This window comes from Papilio machaon, chromosome 18 (assembly GCF_912999745.1).
Source record: "Papilio machaon chromosome 18, ilPapMach1.1, whole genome shotgun sequence".
Taxonomy (NCBI): domain Eukaryota; kingdom Metazoa; phylum Arthropoda; class Insecta; order Lepidoptera; family Papilionidae; genus Papilio; species Papilio machaon.
In genome coordinates, this window is record NC_060003.1 from 650,241 (window position 1) to 669,992 (window position 19,752).

The 19,752-nt window shown below is 32.4% G+C and overlaps 2 protein-coding genes across 2 annotated transcripts in view; one reads left to right on the forward strand and one right to left on the reverse strand.

Moving 5' to 3' along the window:
* LOC106714338 (IDLSRF-like peptide) overlaps positions 1–12,138 on the forward strand; it is a 44,798-nt gene extending 32,660 nt beyond the window's left edge. The window contains exons 2-5 of the mRNA XM_045682177.1: positions 5,418–5,540; positions 8,143–8,271; positions 11,215–11,367; positions 11,622–12,138. Coding sequence (XP_045538133.1) covers positions 5,420–5,540; positions 8,143–8,271; positions 11,215–11,367; positions 11,622–11,815 — 597 coding nt within the window. The 5' untranslated portion in view covers positions 5,418–5,419 and the 3' untranslated portion in view covers positions 11,816–12,138. The remainder of the gene's footprint in view (positions 1–5,417; positions 5,541–8,142; positions 8,272–11,214; positions 11,368–11,621) is intronic.
* A 2,583-nt stretch (positions 12,139–14,721) lies between these two features.
* LOC106714333 lies at positions 14,722–19,507 on the reverse strand. The gene is made up of 2 exons (XM_014507357.2): positions 19,120–19,507; positions 14,722–16,898 (listed from the first exon to the last, which is right to left on the reverse strand). The coding sequence occupies exons 1-2, from the start codon at positions 19,351–19,353 to the stop codon at positions 15,018–15,020; spliced, it is 2,115 nt and encodes a 704-aa protein (XP_014362843.2). The 5' UTR covers positions 19,354–19,507; the 3' UTR covers positions 14,722–15,017.
* Between the last annotated feature and the right edge of the window lie 245 nt (positions 19,508–19,752).

Here is a 19,752-nt window from a genome sequence, read left to right on the forward strand (position 1 = left end):
TTACTGGCTTCTACCACTGTTAAAATTACAATGAGCACTTTAGATATTATAAATAATGCATTTAATATTTTAACAATGTGAAAGAGGCACTGCTTGCTCTGTAGAGATTTAACAATTTCCAATTAGTGAGATTGTTAGCTTAAATTTTAATTTAACAAAAAACATTGCATGGATTTTATTCGGAAATCTTTATTCCATTTCGAATGGAATGTTTTGTTCGTTTTTAATTAACAATAAATATATTCCATTTATTCGGTCGAATTGAGGTTAATAATAATTTTAATTAAATATATTTTCCTTTAAATTGGAAACGCGTTTCACTTAAAATTAAAATAAAAACATTATCAATTGATTGAATCTTTAGAAATACAAAATTTATTCATCTTTTAAAAACATTTATTACTTGTTTAGCTAAATAATCTACCAAAGTTACTTACAACTTTAACAGGAATTTCTAGCTAGACGGTCAAAATTCTTGCTATAGTAAACTTGTTTTTCAAAATTCAAAGTGCAAGTGGTAAAATATATTCCGAACGCACTAACTCAAAGATCGATCTTGGGGAGATACCCCTACCTTTTATTAAACTAAAACGAGCTAACGGATAGTGTAAAGAAGATTTGTTTGTTAACACATCTCATATTATATTTGTAATGAGATTGAATATGAATGGCTATAAAGGTAGAGGAAGACCAAAAAAAGTATGTATGGATTGTGTGAAAGAGGATATGCGTAAGAAGGGGGTAAATTCTGATATGATATCTGATAGAGATGTATGGAGCAGTTGTACATACTGTGCCGACTCTCCATAGGGATAATAAGGGTAGGTTGATGATGATGATGATGATCTCATATTATATTTGTATTCATAGATTAAAAATAGTTTTATTGCATAATAGAAAACTTAACAAAGCATTTTAGAAAAAAATATGGAAACGCACAGTAACAAATGCTTGACACAAACAAAGTAAAAGCTAAGAGTATCTGAAGTATATTTCAACAAGTTGCATTGTGCCCGGGAAAGGGAAAATAGAGGCTTTACCTATGTATATACTCTTGTAAACTGAACACACTGCAAATTAACATGTCTCTTTTCAAGTTAACTTTCAATTGTAAAATGGAATAAAAGAACTAACTAACTAACTAGGGTGACGCAGTGACCCAAAGTGGGCCTTGGCCTCCGACAACAAAAGTCTCCACTTTTTCCGATCCCGCGCCGTCCCGACCCAATCTCGAACCTGTAGGAATAAAAGACAGAAATATATTTAGAAGAGGTATTAAAATACAGTATTTTCTTATTTTAAAATTCATATTGTTTTCAGTATATTTAATAACGCGTGTCGTCAAATTTTGTACTATATTTGAATTAGTCTAGCCATCCAAAGAGGGAACGCTGCCAGTATCTTCGGAACCTTGCCTATAGGGACACTTTTTAATGACATATTTTAGTTTTTATATATTATATTTTTCTATATTAGTTCATATAATAAAGTCTATATCTTACTTATATTTTAAATGCGAATATCTCCGGAACAGCTCAACAGATCTTGATGAAATTTGGCACATATGTAGAATGTAGTCTGGAAGAACATCTCTGCTACTAAGTAAGTTTTTTTTAATTAACTCCGCGCGGACGTAGTCTTGGGTTACAACTTGTACATACAAAATGCAAAACTGGGTTTTCAAACAACTCTTTTTAATTAACTAACCATTTATAAATTATATAATATTAAAGGTTATCTAAAAAAAAAAATCTATCAAAGTATTCCAAGTAAATCAATTTATATTTAAATATATCTGAGAATTTCTGACTTGTACAAATTGAAATACTCCGCAACGTAGTAAAGCCATTATGTCAGAAGCAAACAAAATAAAAGTAAGAAAATGTCTGCGCTCGGCGTAAGCTCAATACATCTAAGAAAATGTAGCGAACAAAATCTCATATTTTAGACATTTGCTCAGAGAATAAAATGCTATTTATATATCCTTAAGACGGGTTTCTAAATAACTTATTTTATGTATCAGTTGGAAAAAGTTTTATTTTGGCAATTTATTTTATTTTATCTTACTAATATTAATTTTTTTTTTTTAAATATTATAAATGCAAATGTTGAATGTATGTATGGATTGATGTTTGTTAGAAGGTATCTCCAAAACGGCTGTATGGATCTCGCTGTTTTGACTTAAATGTAGAACATAGTATGTAACACATAGGCTACTAATTAAGATATTTTTTTAAATCCCGCGCAGACGAAGTCGCATGCAACAGCTAGTATTGAAATAAAAAGACTTGTAAAATTGTATTCTTCACGTATATATAATTTCTTAATGTAATATAATTTTGTAGGATAAAATAACTTTAATTAATCATTGAATATAGTTAAAATAAAGAGACATTTAAATCGAAAACAATTATTATTTTTGCTACAGCATAAAGCTTCATCACTTGCCACAGTACACCAGAGGGATCTAATTAAAACTTGCAGAGCGTTAAACAGTAGTTACTCTGTGCACTTTGCAGCTCGAAACCCCTCGGGCTTTGCGGTGCAAAACCTTCGTAGAGCAGAAATGACGTCACCCAAATTGAAACAACTCCATTAACTGAGACTAATCGATCTCGACTGAAACTAGCTCAAAACAAATTCAATTTGTGAAGCGAAAATCAAGCTTCAGTTTGTTTTGGGAAATTCGTGTTTAAAATTTTATTTAATAAATCGTTTATATTGAAAACGAAAATTATAAATAAGCATTCAATTTGGGACATAAAACAATCATAACGTTGGTTTATATATCAACAAAGATTAACTTATATAAGAACGGTTAAAACACTCACGTACTTATATCCGGTGTCGGCACCAACTAGTATCGACGAGATACGCTCAGTGAGCGACGGGTCGCGTCCGCGAAGTAATACCAGTCCCGCTCACCCTATTGAAGGGCCCCTGATGGGCTCGAAACTAGTCGGTGCCGACACCGGATATATATACGTGAGTGTTTTAGCCGTTCCTATATAAGTTAATGATAATGTCTCACGAAAGTTTGAATAATTTGAACAACAATATGATAAATATTTTTTTTAACTTAATTAAAGTTCTTATATAGAAGTTAACGCTAATATTAAAGTTAACCGAGACATTTTATACTGTGTTGTTGCAACATCAAATTATCCGCTTGGGATTTCAAAGAAATGAGTTCGTTACAACAAAAATATTAAAAGTTTACAAGTTTGTTTAGAACATTAACATAATATAATATGGAATATAAATTCAAAACCTTTATGTGGAACTTTCTCAGTTACTTTCTATGTAGTTAAGTTATTAAGCAATTTTCTTTCATAAACTTGGACAAATTTTAAACTTAAAACATCTATATATATAAAAGAAAGTCGTGTTATTTACACTATTTATAACTCAAGATCGGTCGAACTGATTTAGCTGAAAATTGATGGGTAGCTTAAAACTAGGAGACGGACATAGGACCTTTTTTATCTTGTGTGCATTTTTTTTATTCGGCGCGGACGGAGTCGCGGGTAAAAGCTAGTTACAGATAAATTACAGAGATACAGAGATACCTTACACACTAATGCTTTATGTTGTATCTTACTAATATTATAAATGCGAAAGTTTAGATGGACGGATGTTTCTTAGAATGTATCTCCGGAACGGTTTAACGGATCTTGATGAAATTCGGCACAGATGTAGAACACAGTATGAAATAACACATAGGCTACTTACTATTTTTCTTATTCAGTGCGGAAAGAGTCGCGGGTGAAAGTTAGTATCTCATAAATATCTTTACGAACTCTACGTTTTATTAATGTAAGCTTAAACTTAGCGTAAGCTTAAAATAGCGTAGTAACGATATTAATATTGTGTAAATCAGGATTATATCGGTACAAGTAATCCTATTCATAAAATCAAATGTTTATTATTTATGGTTAGTGAAATGAACGGATTAAATCCTCTAAAAGCCGTTATTACAAAGCTCGAAATGTATTTATCCGTGAACGAATTATCGGGAGCATTATGGAAACCGCTTTCAAGTAATTTCGAAACGTTGAGAGAAATTATCATAACTGTAATAAGTTAGGATTCATTTGTTTTATTATGAAATGAAGTAATGAATAACTTTATCATTCTAATATCGAGATATTGGATATAATATTGGAAAAAAATTTTGATACCAATTTGATGTTTCTTTTTTTGAAAAACAAATAATAGTATGAAACATAGTAGGTGTTTATGTTGTAAAATAATGCCTGGGGTACGTAATGCCAGTACAGTCGTACAGTAGAGCTTAAATCAGCGCTGACATACTGGCTGGCATTATGTAAACACTAAATGGCGTCAGTGAACCAAAACAGTTCATGCCAGTCCAGCTACTAGCCTACTGTACTGGTATAATGTAAACCAGGTATAAAGTCTAAATGATTAAATTGTTTTATGTTTTTAAATTTGTTTTTTGGCATTTTTATATTGTATTTTATTAAATGTGTTATGTTGTTAAGTGTTCGGGAAAGAATAATTGAGTTCTCAATCTTAATACGAACATAATAGAGTTTTTAATGCAACATTTTACGACTTCATTCATAACGCAATTTCTCTTTGTAACTTTCTAAGCAATTAATCATTTGATAATACAGAGGAGAAATGTTTAATGCCCTCTAGAACCTTCCGATGAATGAAATCGTCAGGCGCCGCTCGAATTTTGTACCAAATGAAAATGTTTAAAGCAATTCCAAGGGATAATTTAGGCTATTTGTCAGAGGGGATTTCAAAGTCAAACGCTATAAGAATGATTTAACGTTTCATTTATTTTTGTTATTAAATGAGAATACGTAAAAATTTGTGTAATTTTTACACATAAAACTTGAATGGCCGTGAGCTACGACATTTATGAAAGATGATTTATTTTCGTGTTTTTCATGTTGCTATTTTTGCTTAAAAACATGTACATACTTTAAATGACTTTCATCTTATTATTTATAAAAGTTTCATCTTATTATTTATACATCTTAAATTTCTAAATAAAAGAAGTGTCAATATTTGATACAAAAAAGTCTTAAATAAGTTAAAGTATTCAACAGGAATGCTTTTAGAGAAATTGAAACATTTATAATTCAACTGTAACTTTCTATTACATTTTACATTATAAGTATATTATATTTCACTTTATACTATTTGTATTTCGTCTCGACTATAACTATTCAACTTTAATCAATACCTATTTTGAACCGACGTCGAAAAGGAGGCCGTACACGGACAATTTAAAGCACTCGACAGCTGCTTGAAGCTAGCACTATCGACTGCTTCAAGATGTCTGTGTACAGCAGTCATTAACTAATTGTTTTATTTGCATTGCACCTTGTCCATTGTAGGTTTGGTTTAGTTATAACTTACGTGTATTGTTTGTCTCGCAGCAATGTGCGGGTGCCGTGTGGCGGCGTGCGTGGCCGCGCTTGCGGCGGTGAGCGTGGCGTTGCCGGGCGCAGTGCTCTCGCTTGACCTCAACAAGCTCTACGGACATCACACCAAGAGATCCGGTACTTATTAATGATGATTGCATGAATGAAGGATAGAGAAGTATTACTTCACACCCATTTAAACTACGTAACTCATTACTTTTCGCACCATTCCTCGACCTACTATCTACCTACTAAAGGAAAATTACCGTCTCTTGGTTGATTCATCCAAAACGAGCAGTGGTGCCAACATAAAGACAACGACTATGCCTTAATGACACCTAAGGCGTGGCCAAGTAGGTCGCCTTGGTACTCTCCATTTTCATAATGATATTTAATGGAGGGCCGGTTACTTTTCCAGTTGTATTGAGGACATGAGTTACATTTATACTATTTTACATGCTTTTTGATATTGATTCGGTACTTTTTGTGTTTATTATCCGACTTTAAAATGCGGAGATTCGCAATTTGTATGTATAATTTTTTACAAACATATATTTAGTCGTGTATATTACGAGTACAGTACATGTTACTGGGAAATTACGAAATACGGTAATAATAAGACTGACCGGTAACATGTTTTTGAAATAAAAATGTTTACGTACACATTTAAATAGAGAATAGTGATGCAACGGAAGTGTCTTACCGGAACCAGAAACGGAAACAGATGTCAAAAATAAATTTTAGCAGAAACGGAAACGGAAACGGATGCGGAAACAGAAGTTATTATTATTTACAATAATAAAGAAACATATTTACAAAAATATTTTTTTCGGTAAAAACAGTTTGTATTCGTTTTTAATTTATTAAGGCATTGGATATCGGTGTCCTTTAGCCTTCAATGTATGTATTTTTACTGCGCTGCAATAAGTTAAAATACGCGTTTTTTTAAATTTATTTTCAGGAAACAAAATTACACTATTTACAAATTAAAGTTCGCCAAACCACTCGTGTTGACAAACGACAAATATATTTCTAACTATATAATGATGTTGATATATTACATGGTTATCACTTATTCAAAAGTACATTTAATAACTCATAAGTATGAAATAGTCACATTTTGCCAGTTGTAAATGTTATATGGACGACAACTAGACAGTTTACTCCAGCAAGAGAAACTGATTGTTTCAAACAGCAGCAGAAAATATTACGCGCTTAAATTCACAAAATAGTACGTAAACAAGCAAATGCGACAAGTGCCGAAAGGCCGCGCACGGACTGCCCGTCTCGCGCCGCGCATTTGGATCTCTCAGCCGTCGTAAAGTTCCGTTTTATCTCCGTTATAAAAGTTGCGGAAACAGAAGCAGAAACGGATGTTGAAAAGCACGCGGAACTTCCGCACTTGCGGAAACGGAAACAGACATCCGTTGCATCACTAATAGAGAATTTGTTAAAAAAATTAGAGATTTTCAAAGTAAAAAGATCTGTAACCCGGATAGTGGGAGTTGTAACAGTGTTAATGTGTAACTGAAACTGCGCCGGTCATTACAGCGGAGGGGCTCACTGAAACGAATTAAAAAAGATTACCCACAATTAAGACTCTGCCCTTTTACTAATTTCATTTATTTTCACTAGATGGCGTTATTTCGTGATTTTATGTATTTTCCGTCTCATATTGAACAAATTCTATGATTAACCTCGTTTAATTGAATCAAAAACTTTAATGAAAATTATAAAATTATTTAAAACGTTTTCCAACATAAACAAGAAATTTCGCAATGTAGAATTAAGTTATAAATAAGTTAAGTTAACTTGAGATGAAGAGCGGAGGATGCAAATTAAAGCTACGTTCTTTTCTCGCGAAGGAAAACCACTTTATGTTAATTAAAAAATAAAAAGGTGTTTTCATTTTGTTCGTTTCCCTCAATTTGTTTGCCGCAGCTTTATTTCTTGAAAAAAAAGAAGTAAATATACCGTTTACACGGAGTAATAAAATTGCATATTTTATTAATTCAATCTTTAAATGTAATATCTCTGTTTTAATATTAGTTTTTTAGTACATTAAATAATTTAAAAAGCTTTAATGACTGTAATGTAATTAACATGGACAGGGGTAAAAAAACAATTTAAATGTAAGCCACAATAACTGTATCGTACCTCATACGATAAGGTACTTAAAGTAATTATTTACAAAATAAAACCCTTGTTACCTTTAATTGTAGTGCGTAGGACGAACGTGAGTATGATATTAGATAACATTTAAAAATTAACGTTCGAAAAGTGTTTGTTTAAGTTAGATTTCTTTTAAAAAAAATCCTTTAAAAATTTTAAAACAAACAAATTCAATTCAAATTTAAAACAAATTCAGCAAAGGCATTTTTTATTTTATTAATCAATTTATAATTTTTCAGATTAAAGATTTTTAATATTTAGCATTAAAATAGGCGATACTCGGCTCTTTTGCATTAATTATAACTTAGTATTTTACTCGATTTGCATTTGTTTTCATTAAGGTGGGTATACACTAGTGCATTTACTTGTGACAAAACAACGAGCCGCTCTTTGATATGTTCTAGTGTATCACCCTCTCTAACTAGACGTGCTTTCCATTTGTACGTGCCATTCGTAAGAACGTCACATTACATAGAAATGGTTGAAAAAATGCTCTAGTGTATAATTACCCCTAAATTTTATTGTGCTGTAAAATATAACCTAACAACGTCATTCTCTTATGCAATAGAGTACTGTCACCCTTACGAGCCTTTCAAGTGCCCAGTGGATGGTAACTGCATCTCCATCCAATACCTGTGCGATGGCGCTCCCGACTGCATTGATGGATACGACGAGGATTCGAAGCTGTGTACCGCAGGTGAGCACATACGGGGAAAGACGTATTACATACGTAGCATTTTTTCTGATGGTAGGTGAGCTATGGGCACATACCGAACCATAATATCACGTATTCTTTATGGTCTCCGCGACAGTTGCTTTCTTTTGCAAAAAAGAGGAACAGAGTTAATAGTAATTTGGAAATAAAAAAAGGACAACAGTAAACTGATAAGATGATAGACGAAAATATACGCATTCTAAAAAAAAACGAGCAGGTCACGTACGTTTTCAACTGATTGATTTATAGGTTTTAAAAACTCTAATACTACGGCTGACTCGCTTCAACATAAGCATTGATAACTAACGAACTAATCTATTTGTTATCAATAAATTATTAACTCGAATAACCTAATTTATACCTTAACGTAATGTAATCAAAACACAATTTCCATTAACAGGCTTAATTTGATCGTATATATACATATATGTCTTGTGCGTAAAATTAAAGGCAATGAGAAGAACAAAATTTAAATATTTTTAAAACTTTGTCAAAAAGAAAAAAAGATAATTACATTGTATTCTTTTTATATGATGTTTTTCTTAGAATAATATTGTCATAGGGCTACGCTACTACGTAAGTGCTACGAAGGTCTACGGCAAACAAACGTAGTACTTAATTGCTCACTGCTTACTTGACACAAACATTACTGTTCAAGCAAGAAACAATTTAACTATGTAATAGATATTAAGGTTTTATACTTTTACAATGAACTAAACCATTCTTAATAAAAAATTAAAGCGTAAATAAAAATGATTTTAAAGAAAGAAAGAAAAGAAAAAATATTTACATACTTAATCTCTGTGTTAAATTTAAAAATAAAAAAAGATGTCTACCTTTATGTCGGATCTCGAGCCTTGTTGAGTCAGGCGCACCTCGATGAGGTATTTTATTGGAACGAAGTTCCTTATCGCGCGTTGTGAAAGGGGGCTAGACGGAAAAATTTCTTACGAAAAGTTGTCACGACACTTTTTGCTATAGTAAGTATGTTAACGACGAATGAGCGCTAGTTCACCATGGCAACGACATAACAATATATAACGAAAATTCATAGAAATAAAATGTATTTCTTGTGAAGACTTAAGTTTTTTATTCATAGAATAAACATTGGTTCCTTCACTAATTAATTGAAAGGAACTTCGTTCCATCCGGGTGTCCCTTGACACCTCTCAAGTATTAATGTATTGTTATCTCAGTTTTTCTCATTATGTTTTGTACATTTGTTTCGGCAAACTAAAGACAAGGTTCTAATGAACCGCGTGACCTTTGCAAAGGCGACGACACGTTAACAATTATGTATCGGTTGACCTTTCACGAACCACTCGATGCCTGTCGAATATAGATTTATCAGATGTTGTCAGACTGTAACAATGTACATTTTATATTTTTTTTAAATTACAAAGACTACATTCTAAATTTTTTGCTTTTTATGCTTTGCTAAAAATAATACTAATGTTTGTTAGTTTATTCACCATTTATGTCTAGATACAAAAAATAAACAATATTACATACTAGCTTTCGCCCGCACTCTGTCCGCGCGGACAAATCGGTTAAAAAGACTTACAGACTATGTTCTACATCTGTGCTAAATTTCATTAAGATCCCTTCAGCCGTTCTGGAGATACCTTGTAAGAAACCTCCATCCATCTAAACTTTTGCATTTATAATATTTGAAAGATAAATTTTACTTTCAAATGTGTTTCCACAGATATCAGTCATACATCTACAGATTGATATAACGAACATGAACATAACATTAACTTTTGTAAACTCCCTTCCCTTGCGGGCGGGCTCAGTATGATTTATGTCTCGCAAACTTCTAAAGTCCTGGTAAATGTTAAAGCTCGGATAACAAAGACGAAACGAGTCGGTTAACGGTTCCCAAGAGTTTACTAACTTTGGTACTGGTGATGGAGAGCCGTAGAGTGTAGGCCATTAAAGTACAATCCCAAATATAAACAGGGACAAAAGGGGGTGTTAAAGGCTCATTTGAGGGAGATATTATAAAAGGTGTTTGTATTATTTGTATTACAAAAAGTAAAAATCATTACCGTGCTCTTCCACCGACTAAACAGATACTTTAAAACATGTGGTCATTTCTATTCTATCAAGTGTTTTGGTGGTGGAAATTTTAGATCAAAAATAATATGAATAAAAAATCAGCTCAATTTATAAATTTTCATAATGCATAATAATAAGAAACATTATATCTATTCCTGATTATTTTATGTGTTATGTTATCTATAATTTTCCTTGTCCATACGTCAGTCAACATCGGTATTTATTTGCCGGAAACTATCGGCCTATTTTCGCGCTCTATTTCCCATCACTTCCGGACACCGAACACACGCAACAATTACGAAGCAAAATTACACTATTAAAAGCATGAACCTGGTAACATTAAAACAATAAATAAATTGCTATGTAATATAACAAGTAATTAATTAACATAAAATTACCGTAGAGTTCCATTGTATTTATTCAAGCACAATCGTTGGCATCAATTATTTAAAAATCACATCCGTTATCCTAACGATAAATAAAAAAAATTAAAATTTCAGAGCTATTTTTCTCAACAGAATGCAATTTTCATTAAAAATAACAACCTGTACGTGCCGGTAGAAAAGCTATCAACAGAAGGAAATTATGTTTTTTTATTGTTTTATTTCGAACGCTTCGAATCACATTTCACGTGAGAGCTTTGAACACAAAGTGGAAATTTCCTGAAGCAATTTTATAGCGCATCTTTTGCAGGATTACGTATTAATTTAGAGTCCATTAATAACATATTTATTTTATTAGAAAATTTTCTTAACTTTTTCTTACTCTTCATCCAATTTTGTCTTTCATCCAATTAAATCATCAAATTCCGAGAAAATAATTTAATGTACCTACTAAGAATGTTGTATTATATCTACCTTGCAGCTAAGAGACCACCGGTGGAAGAAACCGCATCGTTCTTGCAATCCCTACTGGCTTCCCACGGACCGAACTACCTGGAGAAACTGTTCGGCAGCAAGGCACGCGACGCGCTAGAACCTTTGGGTGGGGTTGAGAAAGTCGCCATCGCTCTCTCTGGTTAGTAGTTTATTATATGTGTGACCAGAGTACACTACATAATATATATGTGTAAGTTGAATGAAAGAGTAAGAAAAGAAGCAAAAGTATAGTAGAAAAATAATCGATAGAACGGAGACTATAAAACACTAAACAATAAGGAAAAACAACGAAAAGGAACAGGGAAAAACGACAAATTTCTGCATTATGTCCATCACATTGCATAACATTGAAAATGCGAAATAGTTGTGAAACTTTTGTTTCCATATTTCCAGAATCCCAGACTATCGAGGACTTCGGCGCGGCTCTCCATCTGATGAGGTCTGATCTGGAGCATCTGCGCTCCGTGTTCATGGCAGTTGAGAACGGCGATCTCGGCATGCTCAAATCTCTCGGCATCAAGGACTCGGAACTCGGAGATGTCAAGTTTTTCCTGGAGAAGCTCGTCAATACGGGATTCCTCGACTGAATAGCGCCGGAGTCTGCCTCTGAATACTACCACGTCGTCCAATACGCTCCCATCAGTTCATCCTTCTATAGCTATCTTCCTTACGACTTCTATGAAAGAAACTAGGAATTCGGAATTCGGAACTCCCTTTCTCTAAATCCTTGTGCGATTGATGTTTGATTCAGTTACAAATTTAGATTGTTCTCGTTTTATCAATCGATTTCTACAACCGGCCACGTAGACTCGATTTTTAAAACGATTAAATCTCAGTATTGCCATCTAAAATTCTTGATGTAAACGGAGCAATAGTTAACAGTTCATGTAGTTTTAATGTTTTAATTTTTCCAAACTCTATATTAGATTAGGTATATTTTTATAAAGCTTCTAAAGTGTCTAAATAAGAAAAAGTTACATCGGGAAATAATTCTCGCGTCTTATAATAATTTTGAAATGCTATTGACAATCAATATTTCAGTGACTATTTAAAAAAAATAGTCACAGCTTCTTAAAAAAGCTTTCGAACAACTAAATGAATGAAAATTGTTGTCGCTTAGCATTCCAAAGCCTTGATGTAACTTTTAATGTATACCTGTGTGTAGGAATGATTGTCGCCCTTTCCCCCTCTATATCGAAACATTCTCTTATCTAATGACGTACTTTAAAATTTCAGAGGCGACTCCATCGGCGCGGCGTCCATTCTGAGCTAGATATAAAGCAAAAGGAAATTGTCCCTAGTTAGGAATTATTTTAAGAAGAGGTAAAAAAAGATAAAAGAATGCGTGCGCTTTATATCTGGCTTTTGAAAAAATCCAGTTTAGGACCATGGATACATATCATTTTAAAATTAAGATATAAAAATATATTGTAGAGTTATCAGTAATCTTATATTATACAATTATTTTAATATCGGTATTGTAGCATTTATTGACATTTTTAGATCTCCTTTTAGTGAAATCAAAAAACATATCATAAAGCATTCGTAAGATGTTTGAACCGAAACATATCAAAATTATGTGATTAATATTAGAAAGTGTTTATATTAAATGTTATAATAGCGCTGCTGTTTCACCTTATTAATGTAACGTTTCTATATCTCTAATATTATCTACCTATATATGTAGTATTTAACTATATTTTATCTTCGATGTCGTATAGGTGACAACACTTTTATCAAATGCGGGCTGCAGGTACAACGAATTATTGAATAACATCGTTTGAGGATAACATGTGAGGTTAGCATGAATGGTATTAAGCAAGATGAAGGAAATGCTTCTGCAGTACAAAAATATCAATCATAAAGTATTATTAAATTGTGAGAAATGTCAAATATCAGTTAGTGAGTTAACACCGGGTGTAGACAATGTTTTGTTCGATTATCACTATCGCTAATAGAATCGACAAATTGTGACAAAATGACATATCTTAAGTTAGTCACTTCCTCACATTTTTGATTTTTCGATTAGCGAGCGATCGAACGTTACTTTTTCTTAAACGAGCCTGTTTGTCAGAAGTTCGTATGTATTTCGCCAAATCAAACATCTAAATTTAATTTAAGAAGCTATACACCTATTATATACTTAATTAAATTTTCTCACATTAGTTATAAATATATGTACGTAGTAATTCAAAGTTTATTCTACGTGTAGTGCTAGTTATTGGAACGGTATCCTTGGAAAGAATACAAATCTTGCATCAGATCTTAGGTACATGTCGATTAAAAATCTATATCTGTAGACGATGTTTTAGCTCTATAATCTAAGTATATAGCTTATTCGTTCTTGATTAACATATAAATATATGACTCATGAAATCGGTCGTTTTATTTCTAACCTAACTTTTTAACTATTTTATGGTAAAAAACAAAGATAATAAATGTTGAATCCAAGCGATGGTAAGTGACCACTGCTACCTGACCACAGATAATAGAAAATATGAAGAAAAAGAATATCTTGGATATCTTGGGATTGGAATGAAAAGAAATCTGTTTTCATTCTGTTAAAAATAATTATTAAAAAAAAACAGCCATCATATTGAATCATATGAAATTTATTTAAATGGCAAAAAATATATATTTACAATTTTCTTAAAACATAATAATTATGTACATAATTTTTACATAATATCTAACCTAGCTCAACAACTAACATATTACGTAAATTTTTTTTTTTTACATAAAACTAAATAGTTACCATTCACTGATCTATAGCACGCTTGATTATTTTCTTAATAGGGAGAGTGAATTATATGACAGTTACTATCACTGTGGGTCACGACACCTAAACTAAAAAAAAAAAAAAAAACTAATACAGACACGAAGTCTTTTCAAATATCTTGTCAGCCCAAGATCAACGGTGCGCTGCGCAGTGTCCTTCCCCGCATCCAACTACACCTAAAATAGTATTCTGCGCAGCAAAAGTAAGAGCCGCTAAGATTTCGGAAAACAGATATTGAGATATCGTATTATATCCAAAACATCCATAATCGTCTTAGTTAGTTTTCAGCTTTAAATGCAGTTACGTCTAACTTCTAAGACAAATCTTTAAATATAACTAAAAGATGACCACAAATGTACTTGTGACTTAAAGAGAGATTCTAGACCAACCTGGTCTAGTACCTACATATAATTAAAGCTTGGAGCTAAATAAAACAATATTCACAGACGAAATGCGAACAGCGACATAAAATCAAGAAACATAAATGATCAATACCTGATCTTGAACATAACCTTTGAATCAACCAAAGTTAAAAAAAAACTAAAAGTCATACTAACACCCTAATAACTTCTTGAAAAGGGACATTGTCTTGTGGCCCTAAATGCAGTGAAAACATGTTCACCTGTCGGATGTCGGACGTTTACCAGCTAGTGGGTGCATATATTGTCAAAAATTATACCTAGGACCATAGCCTTGATCGGACGACAAACTAATGTTAGAGAAAGACAGACTACGTACAAATGAAAACGAGGTACAATTCTTAAAGATTTAGAGTACTGTATAAAAAACAATAGCCCAAATATCATTTATTTCATTTACTTTACCTTAAGTAATTACTTATACTAATTTCTGGCAGTGTATTTCTCCAGTTTTATAGGTTAACTCTTTTTTCAACACTTTACTTGGACTATATTTAATTTAAAATACAGTAATTCACAAGCACTAAACTTTAAGAATTTGTTTAAGATATAAATGCATTTTATCTTAACTATTCTCAAATATATAAAAGATCACTTTTTCCCGCGCTTTTTCGGTGGTCCTTCATCAATGTAATCATTGTCTACATTATAATGAGCATTTATGTGTGCGCTTAATTTCTTTTCTCTATTAAAAATCTCACCGCAAATGTTGCAAGAATATTTGTCATTTTCTTTGACAACAACATTTTGCGTTTTAGCAATTTGTGTGGATGTAGTTATTTGAGATTCTTGTATAATACTGTCAGTTGGTAAAACGTAAGATGGTTGAAGTAAAGGATCAACATTTACAAATGTAAAAAAGCTAGTGTCATTATTAGGTGTTGCGTCTTCTAATATGACTGAAAATGGTTCTTTTTTACTTTCAAATGCAGGACCCGCTTTTGTCTTTTTTAATCGTTTTTTTGACATTTCCTCGATAGAATCTTGAGGCTTAGTGGATATTAATAGTTTATTGGGATTCCCAGTTTGGACTACGGTGTATGATTGTTTTTTCATAGCAGGAGTTGTAAATGGCGCCTGAACATTGGTTTGAAATAACCCAACAGGATACGGCTGACTTGACGATAAATTTACTGTTTGAGACTGTATGTTATTAGAAACAGATTTGGGCATTGCTTTAATAGGATTACTTTTTTTGGAATGTTTATTCATAGTTTGTGAATTGTCTTCTGTAACTTTCTCAAGATCTATTACGGATGATTCATTTTTTCTATTGTTAGAGGCTGTGATTGTTTCAGAATTTTGAGACACCATAGTTTCTGTTTCACCTTTATCTTCTACAAGTGTAAATGTATTATTTGGTCCAGGTAAAATTTTATATCTACTAGACATATTTGGGACCGTCATAAAGTTTAATTGTGGTGCTATACTGCTAGGATTTTGTTCAACTTGGTTGGAAATACTTTTATTCGATTCATCACTAGATTCAATTTCTCTAACAATTGTATTTTCTGAACGTCTTCCAGTCTTACTTGCAGGTCCAATTTTTTTCTTAACATTCTGTTTTAAATTGCTAGGTTGGGAATTTTCGTTATCCATTGCTGGTTTACTTTCAATGATTTGTTGATTTTTATTATCAGAACTTACTCGTGTATTTATGTATTTAACAGTACTAGGTTTTGGTGGTTCAGGTGGTATATACATGTTACCCTTATCAATTTTAGGTACTCCAGTTTTTGCACAGCCATGTGATAAAACCACTTCTTTTTTCAAGAAGTTTCTATTACATAGTTTACATTGAAATAGAACACCTACACCATTAACTTTAATCATAGTTACATGATCCATAATGTCAAAAGGTTTAGGATCTTCAATAGATTTGGAACTTTTCTCATCAGTATTTTTTTCTTTACTATCATCTGTCAAATCAACATTCAAATATGTTCCCTTACTATTATTTGAATTTGTTTGCTCTTTGCTTATAATATTAGTTTCTAAAGACTGTGACACATTTTGTAATGTTTTGTTTGAACGTAATGCTCTAACATTTGCTCTATCATGTTTTTTATTTTTTTCTTCATTTATAATCTCATTATCTGTAATTTCAACATCATCATCATCATCTGTTTCTTCCTGTTGTTCAGTTGTGGACTTTGATTCAATTTTAGAATTTACATTTATTTCACCAGTCTTATCTATATCTTTTGAAGGTTTAACAATATCTTTGATGCCCTCCATAGCTTTTTTTATAAGTGCATGGCAAATATCATCATTTGACATGTTTGATTTATTCAATGATTGCTCCCAAAGAGCCCTTGTTTTCTTTTTCATCGGAAGTGGTTCAGTTTTTCCTATTGTCCTACGTAAACTTTCTTGTGTACCAACACATTTTTGAACAAACTCATAGAGTTCCTCAACTTTTGCGGAACATCGGAAACAGATCTTGTGTGGGAGGTCATCATTTTCTGCAACCTGGAATGTACATATTGATAATTTAAAATAAATTATAGTTTCTTAAAGATAACCCGATATTTAGCAAAGAAACAGAACTTTTAATCAAAAGACGCACAGAATTACTAAGAATAAAAAACAAGAACAAAGAAATGAAAAACGAGCTCAGCAGATTATTCAAAATTACAAACAAAGAAATAAAGAAAAACTATAACAACTACAGACAAAACATTATAGCTAAAAACTTAGAAACATTTAGGAGTACAAAAAGAGCATTCAAGGAACTAACTTCACATAAAACATGGATAAATAACCTCAAACAAGAAACGAAAGAAACCAAGACAAGGAAAGATGTGATCGAACATGCAACAAAGTTCTATAAAAACCTATATAAGAAAAGAGACAAGGACATACCAGAATACCAAACAAATCGTACTAATACAAACACGAACACGGTCCAACCAATCGACGAAAAGGAGGTACACACACATATAAAACAACTAAAGAACGAAAAAAGCCCTGGACCAGATGGAATTAGCAATGAAGCTTTAAAAATTGGAGCGCCAATATTACTACACCATCTAACCAAATTATTCAACATGATCCTGGACACAGAGACAGTCCCAAAGGAATGGTGCTCGTCAGATATTATCCTTCTCTTCAAAAAAGGCAACCCGCAGGACATAGGAAATTATAGGCCGATCAGCCTGTTGTCGAGCATCTACAAACTTTTCGCCACAATATTACTCAAACGAATATCCCAAGAAATTGATAACTCACAACCTATAGAGCAGGCAGGTTTCCGCTCGGGTTTCAGCACTATCGATCATTTGCAGACAATAGAACAACTGATAGAAAAATACAGGGAATTTAACAGACCCCTCTATATAGCTTTCATAGACTACAGCAAAGCATTCGACAGCATCAGCCACAGCTCCATATGGAATGCACTTAACTCGCTAAAAATAAACAAAAAATATATCAACATAATAAAAAATATATACAAAAATAGCATGGGCAAAGTAAGACTTGAAACTAGTGGAGAACCCTTCAAAATTGAACGAGGTGTAAAACAAGGAGACCCGCTTTCACCGAAAATTTTTATAGCGGTTCTTCAAGATATATTTAAAAACATAAACTGGACAGGAAAAGGCGTAATGATAAATGGTAAATACCTAAGCCATCTGAGATTTGCAGACGATATTGCAATTATTGCTGAAACACCTAAAGATCTAGAAGAAATGATAACAACACTCGATCAGGAAAGCAAAAAGGTTGGACTCGACATGAATCCGAATAAGACAAAAATAATGACTAACAGCGACAAAAGACTAATACAGACAAACGGACACACAATAGAATATGTCGATAGCTACATTTATTTAGGAAAACAAGTCTCATTCGACGTAAATAGCAACTTAGAAGAAGTAACGAGAAGAATATCTTTAACATGGAAAAATTTTTGGTCGTTAAAAGAAATATTAAAAGGAAATTATAACTTAAACATGAAAAAAACAGTGATGGACACGTGTATCATGCCATGCCTATTATATGGATGCCAAACCTGGATATACACAAAGAAGATAAAACAAAAGATAGAAAACACACAGAAAGCAATGGAAAGAAGCATATTGCGGATCAGAAAAATTTTCAAAGTACGAAGCGAGAAGATAAGGCAAAAAACAAAGATTAGAAATGCTCTGAGAGACGCACTATCAATAAAGTGGAAGTGGGCGGGTCACGTAGCACGTTGCAAAGACAGAAGGTGGACAGTAGAAACCACCAAATGGAAAGGTCCATCAGGCGCAAGAAAAGTCGGCAGACCAAAACAACGTTGGGAAGATGATATAGTACAAGAGGTGGGAAGAGATTGGATCAAACAGGGAAGAGATAGGGACAGGTGGAAAAGGTTGGAGGAGGCCTATACTCAGAAAGGGGTCCAAATATTGGAATAAAAAGGCTAAATAAATAAAATAAATAAAGATAACCCTTAGAAAATCTGCAAATGAAATGTGTTTTTAACTTTACATTTCTGAGTAGTAAGAATAAGTTGAGACTCAGCACTAACCAACAACCCAAGTACATTAGTTTAATAAATCAAAATTATTTATTGATATTGACACATTTTTTTTTCTTGATAACATTAAATATAACAAACAACTAGACTCAGCTTTCTTATCTTCAGGTAGGCTAAACTATAGATTATGAGTATACTACAGTTTTATACATTGTTTGTACTTACCCAGAAAGGCATTAACTCCTCAATTTTCTTCGCCGTAACTTTTTCCGAGTCAAAAATGTTGTGGAAAGGGCCATCTTTTGATTCACACAGTCGACACACTTTTAGAATTGATTGATTAACACTGCTTGTAGCTGAACTAATCGCTTCTGCATTAATTGCATTAAAATCGGGTGTGCTTACTACCTTTGAAGAATTAGATGTCTTTGATTTACTTTTAATCTTTTTCTTAGCCATTTTGTTTTAATCTTTCTAAAACATGGGCACACTTCAATTGTCTTGCTTCGATTTGCTAAAATTGTTGTTAATTTAAATATTTTGCATACTTAGTAGTTTGAGTCTATAATAAATGCTTTCTCATATTGTTTGAATATAAACAATTTATTAAAATAACATGATATAGTACGTGATTGCACGATACAAAAAAAACATACTTCCACAGTTATCCATTATCCACAGTCCACAGGGTATAAAATCAAAAATCGATTTGACATTTCATACAAAGGTGTGTAAAATATATATTTTTTATTTCAGTTTATGTATGTCCAAAGAGTGTAAGTGTTCTTCAATGCAAAGCAACTAATAAACATGCAAAAGACATAAAACCAAAAACGAAAATTCAATCACTAATAATCC

Coding starts and splice junctions, on each gene's coding strand:
- LOC106714333 (XM_014507357.2), bottom strand. CDS start 19,353: ATGGCTAAGAAAAAGATTAAAAGTAAATCAAAGACATCTAATTCTTCA. Junction 16,899..19,119: donor AGGAGTTAATGCCTTTCTGG/GTAAGTACAAAC, acceptor TGTACATTCCAG/GTTGCAGAAAATGATGACCT.